Source organism: Bos mutus, chromosome 1 (genome assembly GCF_027580195.1).
Source record: "Bos mutus isolate GX-2022 chromosome 1, NWIPB_WYAK_1.1, whole genome shotgun sequence".
Lineage (NCBI taxonomy): Eukaryota > Metazoa > Chordata > Mammalia > Artiodactyla > Bovidae > Bos > Bos mutus.
The window spans coordinates 68079342-68100098 of NC_091617.1; the positions used below are offsets into that span (position 1 = coordinate 68079342).

At 47.2% G+C, this 20757-nt stretch overlaps 1 protein-coding gene across 11 annotated transcripts in view; it reads left to right on the forward strand.

Annotated features, from left to right (window-relative positions):
• Positions 1 to 20757, forward strand: part of KALRN (kalirin RhoGEF kinase) — a 692774-nt gene that overhangs the window by 544348 nt on the left and 127669 nt on the right. For all 11 annotated transcript variants that reach the window (XM_070370301.1, XM_070370325.1, XM_070370311.1 and 8 more), the window contains one exon: positions 8458 to 8704. In XM_070370301.1, coding sequence (XP_070226402.1) covers positions 8458 to 8704 — 247 coding nt within the window. The remainder of the gene's footprint in view (positions 1 to 8457; positions 8705 to 20757) is intronic.

Consider the following 20757-nt stretch of genomic DNA (forward strand, 5'->3'; position numbering starts at 1 on the left):
TCTTGGCCCAACTACCAACTAGGTTGAGATCCTCAGCTTTTCCCTGTGTGAGTTAAAAGGGTTGGATAGGACTTCCCTTGTGGTCCAGTGGTTAGGAATCCACCTGCAAGTGCAGGGGACATAGGTTTGATCCCTGGTCCAGGAAGATCCCACATGTCACGGGGCAGCTAGACCTGTGTGCAGCAACTACCGAAGCCTGCACACCCTACAGCCTGTGCTCTGCAGCAAGAAAAAAACACTGCAATGAGAAGCCTGCACGCCACAACTAGAGGGACCAGCCCCTGCTCACCACAGCTAGAGAAAACCCATGCAGAGCAGCCAGAGCCAGCACAGTCATGAATTAATTATTTATCTAAAAAAAAAAAAAAGGAGGCTGAGTAATATCTGACTTAACTCATTTGCTTGCTTACTAACGTATCCTTTCAAGCAACAAATGTTTATTTAGTATCTACTGTCTTCCAAACACTATTTTCCTTAGTTAAGTTCCTTTCTTTCTTGGGGAATTATTTTTCTCATCTGTAAAATGAGAGGATTGGATCAGATGAGCTCCCAGATTCCTTTCACCTCCAACAGGCCATAAATCCACCCAACAGTTCCAGCATAATCTCAGTCCACATTTCACCGTTTTAACTAAAAGTTTATCACATAAGATTCTGATGAATGCTTTGCTAAAATCAAAAACCATTTTGTGGGTTCAGGCAGTTCATTTTTTTTTATAAAGGGAATGAAGGAATTAATTTTATTTTGTATGTATCAAAGGCATATCACATTAAGAGAAACAAAGAAAGTAAAGAGAAATTAAGGAAAATTGAGGAAACAAATGGTAATCATAATACTCATTGAATGCTTGTTGAGGCAAACTTTTTAGTCTTTAAAGTCTGAATATGTTTTTAGTGTACCCTCGTCTTAATGATGGTTTGGGCATAGAATTCTAGATTGGAAGTCATTCTCCCTCAGAATTTTAAAGTAATTGTTCCATTTTCTTTTATGTTCAATGTTGTTAAAATCTGCTATCGTTATGATTCTTGATTTTTGGAGTTTACCTGACTTTTTCTCCTCTCTGAAAGCTTTTAGGGTGCCCTTTTACTGATATGTTCCAGTGCTGTGCTTTAGAGTAGGTCTTTAAAAAAAAAAAAAAACTAATTACAGCAGGCACTTACAACACTGTATCAATTTGGCGATTCATGCCCTCAGTCCTGGGAATTTTTCTTTACAATTTATTCCTTTCTACTTTAGCTAAAAGTTGTTGGATTGATTCTTTAATTGTCTTATTTTCCTCTTATTTTCCTCTACTGGTGTTCTTATTCTACTTTTTGGAAAATTTGAATATATCTCCAATCCACATGGACTTCCCTGGTGGCTCAGCCGGTAAAGAATCCGCCTGCAATGCGGGAGACCAACCCATATATGAAATGTCTCTTTTCAACCATAATTTTAGTTTCTAAGAGCGCTTTCTCATCCTGTAAGTTTTCTCCTTTCTGTAGCCGCCTGTTCTTTTTCCATGGATAAAATATCCTCTTATCTCTTTGAGGACATTATAGTGCTGCTGAAGTTCGTCCTGCCTGCGTTTTGTTCCCTCTGAGTTCCTGGTCCTCTGTGTTTGCCTAGTTTGGTCTCTGTCAGGGAGACTTTTCTGAAAAGTCTGGTAATTCTTAGCTGAATGTTGAGGCACCAAGAAAGCTGACCACATATTCTGCGTAAAAGGAAGGCGCTTATTGACTGGAAGGATTCCCTGTTGGTGATCGGGCAGGGCACTGCGGCTTTCTGGGGACGGGTTCCCAGCTGTCAGTTTCCCTACACCTTTTTGGTTTCCCCAATGAAAGAGCCTCAGATGTTTATTTGATTGCCAGTATTCTGGGAGCCAACAGAGACAAGGATGTGGTCATCTCCTTAATCTGTGTGTAGATATTCAGTGAATTTCAATTTTTCAGGAAAGTGTGCATTGGGTAGAGGGGGAACTAGGGATCTGTTTCCTTTACAGACTTTCAGCCCATCTTACCCCTTCAGCCCCACCTGAACTCCTGCCCTCCTTGTTGCCTGGTGCTTCCAGTTCCTGAGGCTTTCTGAGGATCAAGCAGGGCTAATTGGAGGGAACTGGCGTGCTGACTTGGGAAATCCTTAAAGGTGTCCACATAACGTTCCCTAGACAGCAAGGGCCAGTTCTTCTAGTTGTCTGGGTTTAGGACAAGACTCCATTAAGATGTTTAAAAAGAAAAAAAAAAGTATTCATTTACACATTAATTCATGGCATAATCATTATATAATCATTTACATGCCTATATATTGATACATCTGGCACAATCTATTCCCAGATAAATGCACCATCAAATTGATTTCTCTTTTCCATTTTTCTCTATTCCTAACTTTCCCTTCAAATTTAAATAATAATAAATTAATACCTCTGGCATTCATTTTTAACACTTAGAGAGCTAATTCTTTTCAAGGCACTAAGTGCTTTAAAAATATTTAAAAGTATTAGCTTACTTACAAGTGTTATCTCAGTTAATCTTATAACAACCTACAAAGTAGGTACTGTGACATATCCCCATTCTACAGATGAGCAAACTGAGACCAAGATGTTAAATATCTTGTCCCTGGTCACACAACTGATAAAGGGCTCCAGAGTCCCTGCCTCACCACTAGGCTGTGCGGCCTGGGGAGAATCTGATTAGAGCACACAGAAGCTGAGGCTCTGAAATAACAATAGAAGGGAGGGGTATAGTCCTACATTTCTGAATATTACCGGAAACCCCACAGGAAATATTCATGTTCTTTTTCTGTAACATGGGGAAGCTCACAGAGGTAATCTAGTTCACACTGTTTGTACAAGAAGGAGGTTCCATTAATCTCCAAATTGTAACCAAGCAAAAATGACCTGCATGAAGCCAGTAGTTTCTGGTGAATACGCGCAAGAGCCAGGGGTGGTTATGAAGTCTTCCCTGGTGTATAACAGTGTGTGCTGTCACCAAGGAGCAGAGGGAAGTGAGGTGCTCCTTCTGCCCTCTGGGAAGCATCACAGAGGGTGGAGGATGAAGTCCACCCAGAGACTGGGCAAGAGGGGAACAGGCTCCACCAAGAAAGCCTGGACCCGAAAAGGAGAGAGACTGGGAAAGGAAGCCAAAGAATCAGCTGATGACTCAGGGACAATGGGAGGAGACACAAGTGGTAATTAGCATCGAAGGGGTTTAGCAGGCCTCACCAAAGACTCACGCCCAGGCCAGATGGGGACACACTGCTAAGTAGGGGGGTCACTGTGAAGTGAGAAAGATGGGAGATTACAGAAACAGGGGCGCAAGGTCAGAGGAGACTCCACCACCCCCAGCTTCATGCTAAGACTGTGCTATCAGGTCAAGACTCATGACATTTTTTCTAGCAGGAATAAGTCTGGTCTTAGACTCTGGAGTAGGATTGAACTGATAGTTTGAAAGTTAAGCAACCATTTCAGATAGTTTTAAAATATGCAATAAAACTTCAATGCAGCCTCAAAGTTTTGGACAGGACATGACAGCCCTTCCTGGTGCCCATCAAATCACCTGTGACCTCTGTGGTGTGAGAGACAGGTCTAAGGACACCCATCAAATAGGACTGTTGTTCATAGACGGAATAAGCAACAGGCTGGTAGAAGAGACTCAAACGTACATCATGAAAAGAACAAGCTACTGTGGGGGGAGTGATGGTGATCTTAGAGTAATCAGGGACTCCGCTAATAGAGAAAAAAGTCAAGTTTTTACATTTTGATCAGTAAAAAGGGTCTAGAACACAAGGCCTGCTTTACCCTTGGGAACTAGTTAAAGAAAGAACCTGATCATAGCTTTATTTTTTTTTTTTTTTTTGAGTATAAGCATAGCTCAGCTCAGTGGAGAGTAGTACATCTGAAGTGCTGGGAAAGTCCGTGAGCTGCCTGATGGCAGATCTCCATGGGGCAACTTCAGAGTGAAGCTGCAGGTGTAAGAGGGTGAGGCCCAGATAAGTGTTCATGGACAGGCAGTGGGAGAGAGCAGGTAATTAAAGGAGGCAAAGAGGGCCCAGGAGGCTGAAGAAATTATGAAAGTAATCCAAGTCTAGAGCCATGAAATGGGAGGATGGGGCAAGGGGAGGGATAGATGCATCAGAGAAGTAAGAATGAGAGCTGCTTAGGTGGAAGGCTTGCATACTCAGGAAGGAGAGGTTGTTCAAGGAACTGATCATTAAAAGCAAAGTCATCTTTAAAATAAGTCATTTCTGGGAGATGCAGATACTGAGGAAGAGAGAGAGTGTGTCCAGACAGCTGCCTTCTCTGTGAATGGCCCTCCTTGAGGAGGAGTCAAGAGGCCAAAAGACAAGCCCAGAGTGGAGGCAAGGAGGGTAATTGGCAGTGGTTTTCCAGCTCTGTGCATGTCTCCATGGCTAGTCAGTCAAGCAGGGAACAGCTGAAAGATAGGCTGTATGTGGCAGCTTTGTGTTGGGAAAGCACAAAGGGGTCATCTCTGACAAGGGAGTGTTGCAAATGAAGCCAGATGGGAAAAATAATCTGCAAGCCTAAAAGGAAAGTTAGAAAACAAACATGCTGAGAAATATAAAATAAAAATCTAAAGATTTGCAAAGGAAGACCTTAAAAAGTTCTTAATTGCCTGTGAAGAAACTAAGTGAAAACAGGAATTGTTCTTTGTAGCATTTTCTGTAACAAGCTGTTAGACAAAGCTATTTACGTTCCTGGGACTGGAGATGTAGCTAAGGCAGAGAGGTGAGAACTTCCCAAATGTGCCACTCGCTGCAAAGGCAATAAGAAACCATGAGGATGGGGACACGCCACTGGTCTTTGGGAACACGCCACTGGTCCTTGGGAAATGGGAGGTGGAGGAAGAGAAAATAATGGTCATGGGACTCTGTGAGTCAGGAGACACCAGAACTGGTCGGAAAGAAATTTATATACACATGAACTTTTCTATGGAACTGATAATTTAGTATTTGTGAGGGATTTGGGCTTATTGGTTAATAAGCCCTCTGTGTAGGGGCTTCCCGAGTGGCTCAGAGGTAAAGAATGTGCCTGCAGTGTAAGAGATGGAGGAGTCAAGGGTTCGATCCCTAGGTTGGGAAGATCCCCTGGAGGAAGGCATGGCCACCCACTCCAGTATCCTTGCCTGGGAAATCCCACGGACAGAGGAGCCTGGAGGGCTAAAGTTCATAAGATTGCAAAGAGTCAGACATGATTGAAGTGATGGAGCGCACACACACACTCTGTGTAATTAATGTTCAGATGGTGGTGAGAAGCATTGTCAGAAAGCATAAGGCACAAAGCCTGAATGAATTACGTTAAGAATTGCAAGGAAGCACCTTAAATGTGCAAAGGTTCCTCAGAGATCTCTTGGGCCCTCTGCCCTTGACCCTCCCCATATCAACAGGGGCTCTTAGAACTTTTCAGCACTAATTCCACTGTGGGTTTTCTGAAGCACTGTTTCTCAATTATGAACCCCAAATCTGTGCACCCTAAAATTTCCCCATGGCTCTGGGAGGAGGACAAGGGATTGTTTGGGGGGCAGCCATGCCTAACCACTGCCTCATCCATTTCTCCTAATTCCCTCCATTGCCACTCTTTGGAATTCCCTTATTGCCATGGGGATGGGGACCCTGTGTAGTAATCTCTTTGACTAAGCCATTGAGGTGAGAGGAGCCAGGTTATCAACCCTATATTTGACTCAAGTGGGTTTGGCTGGATCTAGAGCATGAGTGTCACAGAAATGCCTCTCCTTCATCTTCCCCGCCCTCACATGAGTGTCACAGAAATGCCTCTCCTTCATCTTCCCCGCCCTCATTTCTGGACTGTCCGCCTGAAGGGGCAAACAGCACCACCTTGTGGTGTTTCCAGGCTTCTCTACTGGATCTGGGTTTTGAACTGTAGAAGCGCACAGCGTGGCTCCATGCTCTTACCCAGCCCCGGTCCTCTACCTGCTGCTGGGTGGGTCTGGCTGTAACTCGCCCTCCGGGGCAATGGGCCTTGTGTCTGATGCCCTACTGAGCTGTTTGCAGCCAGAGCTTCAGGCCCCCTCTGCGTTCCCTCAGCAGTCTGCAGAGGCCACACTCAGCCCTGAAAAGGTTGCAGGTTACATCAGGCCCTGTGCACCCTTGGCCCCAGGAAAGAACCTGAGTTCCTGAGGGTGGCACAGAGGAGAACGCCACAGAGGCATAGAAACTCAGTGACAGAACTTCTTAGAGTTAAGGAAATGTCGTGGTCACCTAGCCCAGAGTAGAAAGTGTAATCGACCTAGTGGGATGCCACCAGCAACTGACAGGGAAAAAATTAAATAGAATATCAAAGTAAAATTTGTGTGTCAGTGATGCAGTTATTCATATGTAGTATAAACTGGTCAAGAATTTCAATCCAAAAAGCTTCAGAGACCCGGTGTAGGGCAGGCACACTGAGAGACCCAGGAGCTCAGGCCACGGGCATCTCCCTATGTGCCTCCCACCCTCTGCAACCATAGACATGCCTGAAAATGTGTGACTTGCCCTGTGGGATGTGGTTTAAGGAGCAAGGGGTTTGTAGTCGAGGTCTGGGTTCAAGCCCAGCTGGGTGACTATGGGAAACCACCTAGCAGTGTTTCTCAAATAGTAGACCAGGGAATCCCCTTTCCAGAATCCTGAGTTTCAGAAGGAGGCCTGGAGGTTCCTTGTTAAAAATATGCATTTCTGGGTCCTAATCCAGGAGCAAGGGAGGGAACAGCTAGGGCATCTACATTTTCAATAACCTCCCTAGGTGATTTCCATGCACACTCACTGTTCCAACCACTGATCTCAACATTTCTGAGCTTAAATTTCTTGATGTAAGAAATGACAGTGGAGTGGATAATATATGTGAAGGTACTTTACACACTGTAAGAGCACTCTTCAGACTTGAGGTATTTCCATTCCACAACATCCTTCTCTAAATGACACTTTGGAGAAGATAACACCAGCTGAGTGGGTGGTGGGGTCTGTGGAGTCAAATGGAAAAAATGAACCAAAACCATGTTTCTTTCTTCTTGTCTCTTTCTACCTCCCACCTTTTGTCCTACACTTTCTCTTCTTGACCTAACACTGATGGCAGAACCACGCCCATCCATGGAAATGTGTTTAGAGTGGACTCCATGCTTTGTGATTGGTGATGCATATTGCAGCTATGAGTCTCATATGTCATGTTAACCTTTTCGAGCCCACTGTAACATTCAAGTTCCTTTAATAGAAAATTCTCACAGTCCAAGCTTTTGACCCTGGGGCACTGCTGACTCCCTATTCACTGTGCTTACCTATGCCGTGCTTACCATTCAGCAGAAGCCTCTCTGGATGTGTGTAAAATTCATAGCTACTGCTGCTGGCATTGGCAATGCAGGCCCTGGAGGCTTAAATCAAAGATGTGCAGACTAAAGGCGAGGTCCCTGGAGATAACAGGGAGTTTCCCCCTGAATCTCAGAGAACAGGCTGCTGAGCTGGGCCCCTGGGTCTCCTGTTCCTTCCCTTCACCCCTTTCTTACCCTACCCCTAAGTGCAGCAGCTCTTCTAAGAGGCAGGCTGTGTGCTGAGTTCCAGAAGACAAATGAATAATTGAATGGTTTCTCTCGGTGAGAGTGATAAGTCTCAGTATTCAACTAGCAGAGGGTGTTCCTGTCGCGGGGTCTCTCTCCCCAGTTTTACTGATTCTGCCCCAGGAATGGTGGCAGGCCTAAAAAGAAGAAGGCTGGAGCACTAGGCTGGTTCCTAAGGGAGATGTGCCCATTCTTCTTCTCTGCCCATCTTCCCCCTGCTCCCCAGTGGCTGAGCAAGCAGAAGATGATTCTGTTCCAGGCGAACAGTCTTCTGTGTCTGCCATGGAGTTGAGGGTCTGTTCTCTTTTATATCTCTAGTGCCTACATTTTATGCTAATGGCTGCAGCATGGGGTGGGGATGAGGAAGGTGGCAGGAATGAGAAGGAAGGGAGGTCGTCTCCCTTATTCCCAACATCAGTTAGAATCAAGTGAGAGTGAGTGAGTTTAAAATGATGCCAGAAGAGTGGGAGGGCCAGGAGTGTAGCCAGGCATTGGGCAGAGGAGCCCTTGGAAGAAGAAAAGGGGCACCCTAGGGCCAGGGTTGGAGGGCACCATTGGCTGGAAGCTTGTAAAGGAATGATGAAAAGAACTAACTCCCATGCTACAGGAAGGGATTAGGAGCAAAGCCTGGTTCTGGGTAGGCTCCAGACTGTCACTACAGCTAGAGTGAATGACAGTAATTGAATAACACTGTGTTAATTTCTTATTTTTTGTTTTCTTTTTCCTTATTTCCTTTCCTTTTCCCAACTCCCTTTCCCATCTTCTACCTTTTCTCCACCCTGAATCTCATCTTTTCTATTTCCCTTCCCCCTCTCCTCTGCTCTCATGCATACTTTTTCCCCTTCCCCACCCATCCACCTACCCATCTCCTTTCCCCATGCCCTCGTGTTTTACTCCACTCCAACCTCACCCCCAAAAGCTCTCTGGCGGCTGTGAGTTGACCGTGGTGCTCCAGGACTTCAACGCAGGCCACAGCAGCGAGCTGAGCATCCAGGTGGGACAGACGGTGGAGCTGCTAGAGCGGCCGAGCGAGCGGCCGGGCTGGTGTCTGGTCCGAACCACAGAGCGGAGCCCCCCCCAGGAGGGCCTGGTCCCCAGCAGCGCCCTGTGCATCTCCCACTCCCGAAGCAGCGTGGAGATGGACTGCTTCTTCCCCCTGGTGAAAGGTAAGGAGAAAGGAGGGGGAGGGATGAGGACCAGAGGCCGTTGGAGATGTGGCCCACTTGTTAGAAGAGCATCATGGCACTCGCTTGTCTCAGGAACCTGTTTTGACCTGTGGGATTTCTCTGGGAGAAATCTCACTTGTGAAGGGAGTGCATTGGGAGCTTAAAAAGAAAGAGCTATGGAACAACCATGTAACTTTGGGAAAGAATCACTTAATCTTTCTGAATCATTTTCCTCTTAAAAATGAAGGCTGACTTAGATGACCCTTAAGATCCATGGTAGCTCAGTCGGTAAACAATGTGCCTGCAATGCAGGAGACCCACATTCGATCTCTGGGTTGGGAAAATCCCCCGGAGAAGGAAATGACAACCAGTATTCTTGCCTGGAGAATCCCATGGACCCAGGAGCCTGGCAGGCTACAGTCCATGGAGTTGCAAGAGTCAGACACATCTTTTAGCGACTAAACCACCAAGATCTCTTCTAACTCTCGCATTGTATCACCGGACATCCAAAAAAGTTATCTTCCACCCACAGCCCAGTACCTAGATTCCCTTCTCCACTAACCCCTCCCACTCCACAGCTGTTGTCAGCTCCCTGGGCTCCTCCCCCTCCCCAGGCGCTCATGGTTCACAGAAGCCTGAGCAAACCTGGGGGTAACACACAGCCCAAGCCAGCTGAGTTTGACCTTCCCCTCAGCCCTGCCGGGGTCTGAGACACTCATTTATGTGCCTCTGACGTACAAATTGCTGGAGCCTTGGCTTCTGTTTTGTATAAGCTCTGTGTTCTTCCCACTTGATTGTTTATTCACTGTCTCACACCAGGGAGACTGAGCCCCTGGAAACAGTGATTCTCCAGGCGAGGGGTGTCGCTGAACTGGCAGCATCTTCATCTCCTGAGAACTTTTAGGAATGCAAATTCTCAGACCCCACTGCAGACCTTCCGGGCCATTTATGCTGGCGCGGGGCTGCCGTCTGCATGTTAGTAAGTCCCTGGGGACACCGACGCACACTCAAGTACCAGCGCCTCTGACTTCAGAAGTCAAGGCCGTCAGGGCCTGGAAGTCACTCGTTTTACATTGAGGATACTGAGGCCCAGAAAACTCTTGAGCTTCTTTTTGTCACTGGTCAGACATCTACCTCAGGGTTTCCGTGCAACCCTGTGCTAGGTATTTATGGAATGGGAAGAGGAAAGGACCTGATTCTGTCGGGAGGCAGGGGTAAGGGTCGCCAAGGAGAGCTGTTGATCCTACTGACTAATGAAATAGTGGTGTTTTCATTTCTGGAATTCCCTCGGGTCCACCTCTAAAACCTGACTTCCTCCTCTCGTCCACAAGGTGGCGATAGCAGGCTGCATTATTGGTGCTGCCTGGTTCTTCTAAGGGCCTGGAGCAGGTAGGGGTGGTTTCCATCTGGAGAATGGCTGCTAAAAGCTAATTCACCTCACTCCACACGCGCGCGCGCGCACACACACACACACGCACACACACACCCCTGTGCTCCCCTCCCCCAGTGCAGCCATCACCCGCGTTTCCCTCTTTGCTCTGTATCAGGAAGTTGTGTGGATCTGTAATTGCAGGTGTAGCTCCTGGGTCCTCTGAAGTGGTCACTAGAGAATCTGGTGGTTTTGGGGAAGGGACAAGCAGGGGATCTCAGGTTCTACTTGAAATCTCACCACGGGGGAACCTGGGACACAAAGCGGTTAGAATTGTGCAGGTGAAATGAAGTAATATGTGCAAAACACTTAAAACAGTGCCTGGCACTCAGTACATGTTAGCTGTCAGGATAAGTTATAGTTATTATATCACTTCCACAGATTATTCAGCAAAATGACTGAAAACTCCCATCTCCAGAGACAAAGCCAGGACAGCCATTCATTTGCAGGGAAACTTAACTGGTCACTCATCTCCCAGTGTGGGGTGGTCCGTCAGAAAAGACTTGACTTCCAGGGAGGACCTGGGCTTCTTGCCCTAGGCCTGGCTTCCCTGGTTCCTGGCTGGTTGCATCCCCTCCCTGCCCTGGCCCAACGGGGGAGGTGGAGGTGTCCAGAGAGGGCATACAGTTGGTGGAGAGTTAATTGAAAAATGGGAGCTGAGGATGGGGGATGCAAAATAGAGGCAAGAAAGCCAGGAGACTGTCACAGAACTTTCCAGCTAACTCTGCTGCCATCATGACTTCTTATGAGCACCACCCGTAGTCCTGTCACCATTTCCTTGGCTCTTCCTGTTGGCAGCCTGCTTGCTCTCTCCCAGCATAAGCCAGTTAGGCGGGGTTTCGCATGGCAGCCTGTGAGCTCTCACTGGCTTCTCACCTTGAGGATTCAGGATCCACCCCCCTCCTCCAGGTGCCTGAGTCCCAGCAGTCAGGTTTAAGTCTCTTCTCAGAGCATCCTCACGGCCCTAACGAGGCCTCAGCTGCAAGTATGTACATTCAAGCACACGCCTCATCTTGGAAAAGCCCCTCTGTCTCTCTCTAGGACCTGTCTGGAGTCTCAGCCTCTTAGCAGAAATTCAATAAGCTATTCCTTTTCCCATCCAGCAGGCTGCCTGTGGGCCACCTGGCCTTCTCTCCTCTCCAAGTGACTTGTCTCCAGTGGGCATCCACCTCCTGAGTTATGCCCAATGGAACTGAGGCTGAAATGATCTTCTGGGGGTTGTGGAATAGGCTAGGGCATCCTCCAGTGTCACCAGAGGTCAGAATTCATTTCTTTGTCAATGCCGGAAGGCAACTGGTCGTCTTAACCTTTGAGAGAGCATCAGGCTAGTGCTCCTACAAATCTTAAGGGGTAGGAAATCGTGTGTGTGCTGAGTGCTGCGTGGGTACTCAAGCACGACTGCCATCCCCAGAAATGGACACAAAAGAGCCCTGGATGCCAGCGCTGAGGAGGGAGCTTGGAGAACTACTAGAGCAGGGCTCTCAACTCCGGCTGCCTGGGGTCACCTGGACGCTTTATCAAACGACAAGATCCAGGCCCCACCTAGAACAAGAGGTGTCGGAATTCCCGGAGTAGACCTAAGCGTCAGTGTTTTTCAAGCCCTCCTCAGGTGAATCCAAGGGACAGAAAGGTTGAGAATCACTGCACTGGCCAGCCTCCTCTCTTGTAGGGGCTCTCTTGGGCTCAGGAAAGCAGGGTGACCTCTCAAAGCCACGGAGGGAGTTGGTGGCAGAGCTGGAAGAGACCAGGGCTCCTACCTCCTCGCTGAACCTCTGTACCACACTCTGCCTGCTGGGCTTCCGAGAAGCTCCAGGGCCTTTCTCCAGTCTTTCCTTCCTGAGGCTACTTAGGAGTCAGTGGTTGCTTGTTTCCTCTTGATATCTTTGTGGCAGGACTGCTGGTGGGGCTGTGTGACAAAGCAGAGGGGCCTGCCTTTCCTGTTACAGCCCCCCTGACATCCTAGAGCTTCTCCCTGGAGTTGGGGCCTGTGGACCTAGTCGTTCCTCTTCCTAATCCCCTCTGACTTTCTCAGCAGTGACTGGCGAAGGCAGTACCTTCCAAGGGACAAAGACTTTGCGGTAGTGGTTTCAATTCTGGGGCATCTTAGAACCACCTGGAGGAGACTAAAAAGTACTGATGCTTCGTGCCCCAACCCAGACCAGTTAATTCAGAGCCACCAAGGACCTGGGCATTAGTATTTTTTAAGTTCCTTGGTAATTCTAATGGGTCCAGAGTGACTGCTTTAGGGGTTTGGTGCTGCCTGAGTGTCAGGCATAGGAAGGACTTAGAAGTCCATTGGTAGAGGTTAATATGCAGTTTTGTAACAACTCAACAACAAAGAACCAATTCGATTTTAAAATGAACAAAAGACTTGTATAGACATTTCTCAAAAGAAGGTATACAAATGGTCATAAGTCCATAAAAAGACGAAGAAGGCATTGGCACCCCACTCCAGTACTCTTGCCTGGAAAATCCCATGGATGGAGGAGCCTGGAAGGCTGCAGTCCATGGGGTCGCTAAGGGTCCGACACGACTGAGCGACTTCACTTTCACTTTTCCCTTTCCTGCAATGGAGAGGGAAATGGCAACCCACTCCAGTGTTCTTGCCTGGAGAATCCCAGGGATGGGGGAGCCTGGCAGGCCACCGTCTATGGGGTCGCACAGAGTCGGACAAGACTGAAGCAACTTAGCAGCCATAAAAAGATGGGCAACATCACTGATTGTGAGGGAGTTGCATGTCAATACTGCAATGAGAAACCATTTCATAGTGGTTCATCAGGAAAGCTATTATTTTTTTCACAAACCATAGAAAACAACAGGTGTTTGTGAGGCTGTGGAAAAATTGGAAACCTTTACCCTGCTGGTGGGAAAGTTAAATGGTGAATTGCTATGAAAAACAGTATGGGAATGCTCAAAAAATTAAACATAGAATTACTATATGATCCAGAAGCTCCACTTCTGGATGTATACCCCAGAGAGACTTGAAAGCAGGGACTCAAAGAGGTGTTTGTACAGTTAAGTTCATAGCAAAGATGGAAGCAGCCCGTGTCCATTAGCAGATGTGTGGGTAAACAGAAGGTAGGATATACATACAATGAAATGTTAGTTAGACTTAAGAAAAGAAGGGAACTCTGACACATGCTACAGCGTGGATGAACTTTGAAGCCATTGTGCCAGGTGAAATAAGCCAGACAAAAGAGGACAAATACTGTATGATTCCACGATGTGAGGTAACTACCACAGTCAGAGTCATAGACAGAAAGTGGAATGGTGGTTGCCAGGGACTGGGGAAAGAAGAGGAATTATGGCGTTAGTGTTTAACAGGTACAGGGTTTCACTTTTGCAAGATAAAAAAAAAAATTGGAGGTAGATGATGGTGATGGTTAAACAACATTGGAGATGTACTTACTGCCGCTGAACTGTACACTTAAAAGCAGTCTTTCAAAAAAGCACAGGGTCCAGAAGCACAGTCCAGGTTCTTCTCCACCCAGCTCTGTAGGATACCTGTGTTCCTTTTCTTTTCCTGTATGATTTTTGCCCTGGTTCCAACTGAGCACCCGAAGAAGCTCTAGGGAAATGCCTGTTTGCTTAGCCAAACTAAACAGGGCCTGGTGAGCCCTGGAGCTGCTGTCCTGGAGGAAAGAGGCCATGCCTGTGGTGGCCCAGCTTGTTTACAGGGAGTCCTCTCTTATGGGGTCTCCTGATGAGTTCTCCTTTATCACCTCGCTGGCCTCAGGAACGGCTTACCCAGGCTGGGGAAGGTGTGACTGTACAGAGCAGCGGAGAACAGTGGGCTCTGGAGGGGTGTGCCACCACAGCTGAAGATGCCACACAAGTCGTGATCCTGCCGACCTGTATTAAGTGTGTCATCAGCTCATAAAAGTACCTGGCAATTATTGGGCCTCACTTAGCGCCAGATTCTGTGTTCATGCTTCACTTTTTCCTCATTTGACAGACTGAAAACTGGGTCTTAGATCAGGTAACTTGCCCAAAGTCACATAGCTTGCTAGTGGTGGATCTAGATTTGAACGCAGGTCTATTTCCCAGGGTCTCACTCTTTCCCACCATGCTCCACCACCTCCCAAGGCTGCAGGTGCTGCAGAGAGCTATTTTACTTTGTTGTCCTTCTCTCTGACTCAGTGCCCTTGGATTTACCCAGTCTAGCTGGGTGAAGGTTGAGAGAGCACAGCCCTGTACACATGATGCCTCCCACTCCCTCTCCCTCTGGTCTCCTGGGCTCCCTTCCCTATGGGCGGTAGTGGCAGACAGACTTGTCCTGGGCGTGCTTTGCCCACTAGAAAGAGCCTGGCTGGAGCAGAATGGCTCTGAGCAGCAGTCTGGCTAGTGGGCTAAATGGGGTCCAGCTCTGCTGGGGGCCGGATACCCGCCGGAGCTGGTCCAACTGGTCTAGCAGATTCGCTGTGGGGTGGGAATTCCCTGCACTTTCTGCTTCAGAAGCGAAAATGCACCTTTACTATCTCCTCTGCTGTCAAATCCAGACACTTAGAGTCTCCTCCTGCCTACCGGCTGGAGAGTCCACTGCTGGTCTCTCTCAGGACTTAATAGTGACTGCCTTCCACTCTGAGGCTCTCTATGGGCTGGTCTTTTCTTTTTCTGTAAAGTTATTCATATTGTCACATGTTCTAAAATAGCATTTGTATCACCTTTCATCCATATCTTCCTGATTTACCTCTATGATCCCATCCTGTTCTAAAAACATCTGCTTTTTTCTCTCCACATCAGGCAAGTACTGTAAGCAACCTAAAGAGATACCAGTCTAAGTGTCCTGTGTTTAATCCATCAAGCATAGCATATATTCGACCTTCATTTTGAGGTCCAATTTATTAGGTTGAACCACATGAAATAGCCATATTTGTAGTCAAAACTGGTTGAAAATCAGAAATTTTAAATGGTTCAATCTAATATGTTATAACCAGCCTATCTTTTTCATAGAAGCATACTTGCAAATCTTTGAGAAAACTGGGGAGGGCTTGGTACTCAGGGAGTCAGATGGATCAGGAAGAGGACAGAATATGAAATGAGTAGAAAGTCACTGAATCTTGGTTTCTGTGACTGTAGGGGAAGCAGATAAACATTCTTATCTCTCACAGTTGCTGGGAGCCTCAGAGGTTGCAAAGTTAAGTAGAAATGCTTTTAAGCTGTGAAGTTGTTCTCTTTGTTATGTGCATAGATTGCTTAGAATAAAACATAAGTGACCCTGCTATGCATGAGGTTTTAGAGTGACATGTAGAAGGACATGGAAGGCATGATAAGAGGTATGGAATAAGAGTCTTGAGGTGAAAGATCGGGGCCTGGGGCGGGGCGTTGTCTGAATCCTTGCCCAGTCACTGGTAAGTTGATGATCTTGGACAAAACACTTAAATCTATAAAATGGGCAATAGTGCCCACTTGCCTTGAGTCAGACTTCTGACCTGTGAGTACCACACAGTCGACTAACGTCCATTTCCCTGTCCTTTGTCGAAGTTCTGATCCCTCTAGAGGGATGCGTCTAGGGTGTCTCCAGCGTGAATCTTCCCCAGGGCTGCTCCCGGGGTCAAGGTGCTGTTTCTAGTTCCATCCACAGGCCTTGTGAAGGCCCACCATTGTCTCCACTCTGCACTCTCTCCCTGCCCTCAGTTTCCCTCCTGGCCTACCCTGAGCCCTTTCTGCGCTACCAACAGCAGATACAGCTGACTCTGATTTCCTAAGAAATAATGGTGGGCTCGTCTATTCTCATTTTCTTTTGCCTCCACCTAGAGGGTAGAGTTTATATATGATATATTTGAACTGAAAATTCAAATTTTTCCCTGGCTTGCGCCTCTCAATGCCCTGTTCTTTCACTGATTAACTCTGGTCATTGAAGGTAACATTTGAATCATACCCTAGAGCTGGGCTGACCCTACGTGATGGAGGGTGGTGCTGAGATGTTGAGTGTTGTTGGGTGGGCATGAATGTGTCCTTCCCCAATTCAAAGAAGAGAAGGACAAAGACCAATTTTGTAAGAACTGCCTTATTTTACTTTCAACTGAATTTCTTTCACTTTCCTCTCTGTGTTAGGATGGGCCAGAAATGACTCAATAGTTACTGACCAAATGGGAGCCCTCCCAGGACAATTTCAGGAAGAGGGAGATGTAGGTGCCATCTAGTTCACACCTTACCCTCCTTTTTATTTTATTTTTCTCTTAAGGATAAGAGATCAGCAAAGACAGTTAGAACTTGCCCCGAGCCTACTTTGTTCTGGGTGAGATGTCCTGCCTGGGACTGGCTACCATTGTCTGATATTATTTAGGACATCAAAGGGCTTGGAATGGAGGCCTCAAATAGAAAAATGTCAGGCCAGGCCACATCCTCCTTTCAGTACGCCCCAGTGTGGTGCTGCCCCAAGAAGAAGTGACGCAGGAGGAGACACTGCATTATCCAGGGAAATGACTGATGCCTCTGGGGACCCTCTGCAGAGATCCTGCCCCTCTCCTTTGTGTAACCAGCCTGCTGACACTTAGCTTATGCCAAACGCCTGTCTCGACAGCATATTTTCATGCCTCCTGGTGCCCACTGTAAATCTGTGAAATATACATGAGAATGGTGCCTCTTATTATTCCCAGGGAGGAGGGTGAGACATGAATAGCAACTTTGCTCCTTGGAGCCTCATGAACCAGCTCAGAGCTGGTAGCGCTCAGAGCTAAAACGAGAGCCTCAGATTCAGACCAAGAGAGGAGAGGCTACCACTGTGTGTGCTTGCTGAGAAGGAATGGGAGATAAATGATAGAGAGGAGAAAGCAAAAACAGAATGTTTCCCAAAGAGAAGATGATGCCGTTTTCTTTTACTAGAGCTACCCCAGCTAAAACCACTTTCCCCACAAAAGAGCAGGGAATATAGAAATGACATGCACAGATTGTAGCTTGGGAGGCAGAGAAGGAGCGACAGAGGTCTAAAGGCTGGAGGGAAGCCCACCGGACCTGCTCAGGGAAGGCCAGAGATGAGAGGATCATAACAGTCGGTCATGAGGAGCAAGCCTTGCAGCCCTCGGCCTGAGGAGCTTTCAGCAGTGGGACTCTGATGCTGAAGAGAGTGTTGAGGACCCTCTTCCCATCACCTCAATGCCTTCCCCTGTGTCAGTCAAACTTTGAAAGCAACCACCCCTCGTCTAGGACCCCGTAGCACTGAACCTGCAGTCTGAGCTCAAACTCTACAACATGGGTGAGGAATCTTTCAGTTTGCAAGTCTTGCCATGTTTAATACCAGCTCCCCATCCTCCGGAGCAGAGAGGCCATCCACTCAGGGACCAGCCTGCCTCTTTTCTTGTCCTTACCTTTGGGAGAGGACTAGGAGGCCTGGTTTCCCCAGCATTGTCCCCCAGCCCCAGCTAGGAACACCAATTCTGATATTATGTCCGTTTGCCTTACTCTCCACAAGGCCTGTATGCTACAGGGGGTGTGGGTGCCTACCTTTGTACACAGGTGGGCATGTGGATAATTACCGTTGCTGGGCTCCAGGCTACAGGGAGGAGGGCTGGGCTCAGCTCAAAACAGTCCATGGCTCCTGTCTCTCTTCCAGTGATAACAAGAGGCTCTTGTGTGGCTGCAGGGAGGCTCCTGCAAAACCTGCCCCAGAGCCTGTTCTCTGACTTCATCTCCTCTTAGTTCCCTTCTGCTGCTCTAACAAATTACCACAGACTTAATGGCTACAAACAACACCATATTTATTCTCTTACAGTTCTTTAGGTTATAAGTCCAATGTGATTGTCATTGGACTAAAATCAAGAATCGGCAGGACAGCCTTCCTTCTAGAAGCCCTAGACAAGAGATTGTTTCCTCACCTTTTCCAGCTTCTAGCTAGAGGCCACCTGCATTCCATGGCTTGTGGTCCCTTCCTCCATCTTGAGAGCAAGTGATGTTGCATCTCTCTGGTCCTTCTTCCAAAGTCACATCTCCCTGTGACCACAGAGGGAAAGGTTCTCTGCTCTTAAGGACTCACATGATTACACTGTGCTAACCTGAATAATCAAGTATGTGCTCCCCATCCCAAGGTCCCTAATCATGTCTGCAGAGTCCCTTTTGCTCTGTAAGGTACTGCATTTGCAGTGTCTAAGGATTGTGTGTGGACATCCTTGCGGGGAGGGGCATATTCTTCGTACCATGTCCTACCAACTCCTGACTAGCCTGCCTGACCGAACTCTTCCACAACTGAGTGATGCATTTTCCTTCCCAACACGCACACCTTCTGGAACACCCCATGTCCTCAGGTACCCAGACGACTTGTCACCATACTTCCTTCACGTCTCTGCTTAAGCATCACCTGATTAGAGAGACTTTCCCTCACTCCCACCCTCTACCATCACCCTGGATACCCCTTTGCTGTTTTACTTTTCCTCGTAGCAATGATGTCACTACCTGGCATGTTTACCAGTGTTTATTGTTTATCCCCCTCCCCAACTGCTTCCCAGATTCCCTGTACTAGTGAAGAGGTTTTGTTTATTTTGTTCTTTACTCTATCCCAGGTAGCCTGAACAGTAGCTGACATGTAAGAAGGTCTCGGTAAATATTTATGGGAAGGAAGAAAGGGAGGAAGGAAAGGAAGGACGGAGGGAGGGAGAGAAGGAAGGAGGGAAGAAAAGAGAAGAGAGGAAGAGAGGAGGGAGGGGAGGAAGAAGAAAGGACCGTGTGTCAGGGACTCCTGAGAGAGTTCATCTGTGACGAGCAGGCTCAGTGTCCTCCATCCCCCGAGGACTGCAGGGGAAACTGGCTAACTTTATCAGGGGGGCCTGAGGATGTGGTAGGAATAATATTATGAGGCCTGTTCTAACTGAGAAAATCTTTGCAAGCTGGCTTCCTGGGAAATCTCCTCTGGGACACACGGGCTAAGCTTACCTCTCATGCATCTGGAATGGTTGAATGTTCAGAAATATAAGGATGGGCAGCGTCTTCCATATCCCTCCTATTCATGAACTCCTCCATAAACTGACTTGAGTTACATGAAGGCAAAATCCACACTGCATTTAATGTATCAGAAACCTCTTCATTGCACCCAGGAATCCACATGCTGCTGCAGCTGCTATTTCTGCCTGTGGGAGGGAAGTGGGCATTGACAGAGTGAAAATACCATCCCTCATAGTGGACACTTAGTAATGGTGAGCCTTCCCAAATTGGAACTCCGTCAGAGTGATAGACGGGCACTTCTTACTGCCCTACTTCGGGAACACTTTGACCTACTTAGAAGTGAACCTTTTGGGAAGTAGATAAAACCTGGAGTGGTTTGCTTTTAGCAACTCCAGCTGCAGTCATCTCTCACTTTGATAAACAGCTTGTCTCCTCCTGAGCTCGGACCTCCAGGAACCCATCCTGGCTGTAGCTTTATCTCACTGTCCCCCAGAAGAGCATGGGCACTGGCTGTTCTGGTGAGACCCCTAGGTCCTTTGTGAAACCCCACGGCCTTCTCATTATCACCTGGCTACCCTTACCTGGGGCTTGGTTCAAACCAGAGGGTGATGAGTGATCCTTCCTTCCTGAAAAGCAGTGTTGGCAGGGCAAGCCAAGCTTAACTTTTTGAGCCAGAAGGCGGCAGACAGGTGTCAGCTAGATAGGCAAAGAGGGACACGGGGACACATTTACATGGCATAGTTGAAAACAGAAAGAACAAGCTCAACGGTGGTTTAGTCCTTGGAGTCTAGAAGCCGTCGCTAGGTGAATGGAGACACCCATGGGGCCAGCAGTGGTACAGGGGTTAGACCACACTAAACAGATATAACTAGAGGAGATTACTATGCATACTGCTAGCAATAATGCTTTTTCTGTAGGCATTACTATTAAAATAACACATATAACCTGAGGCTAGCTATCTACATAGACATGATACAATTTTGAAAGACATGTTTGGAGTTCAAATTAAATGCAGAAACAATGTACACATTGCATCTCCTTTATTTTAATCTTAAGTGTTTCTGGTCACTGATAATTATTATTCTTCACATAAAGATGGAACCTGTACTTTATGTCTGGCCTTGGTTTGCCGTCAATTTCCTTTTTGTGCTACAAAAATATTGAACCAACTGCTTTCCTGGAACTCACCTTTTTCCTCTTTGTCTTTGCTCAGGGAACACATCATATTCAGTTTGTGTTTCTCATACAAGATTCCCATATAAATTCCCATATATAGGTTAGCTTAGTGAGTCATAGATAGTAGATATTAAAAAAACAACTCTTTGTTGAATAAATGATCAGTACTTGGCAAGAACCTTGGTGTTTTAAGCCGCAGTTGCAAACGGAGGCCAGGACAGGATACTTTGGGGGAAATTAAGAACCATTCCGGTGTCAGCCATTAGGCAGTTTACAGACCAGAAATCTACACAGGAAGATGGGGATTAAGGAGCATGTGGTTAGTAGCTGGAGAGCGTAGCAGGTGGTGGGAGAATGAGTCAAAGGACCAGCTGTCAGAGTTTGAGAAAGTGAAAATATTTGAATTGTGGTGCTTCCTAAACTCTATACTATGCAGGAAGTAATCACAGAGTCCCAAGGCCCATGGTCCTTAGCCCTGACTTCATATTGAAATCACCTGCAGAGCTTTAAAAAACTCTAGATAGGAATCTGGATCAGAATCTGAGAGTGCATACTGGAGCTGAGATTTACT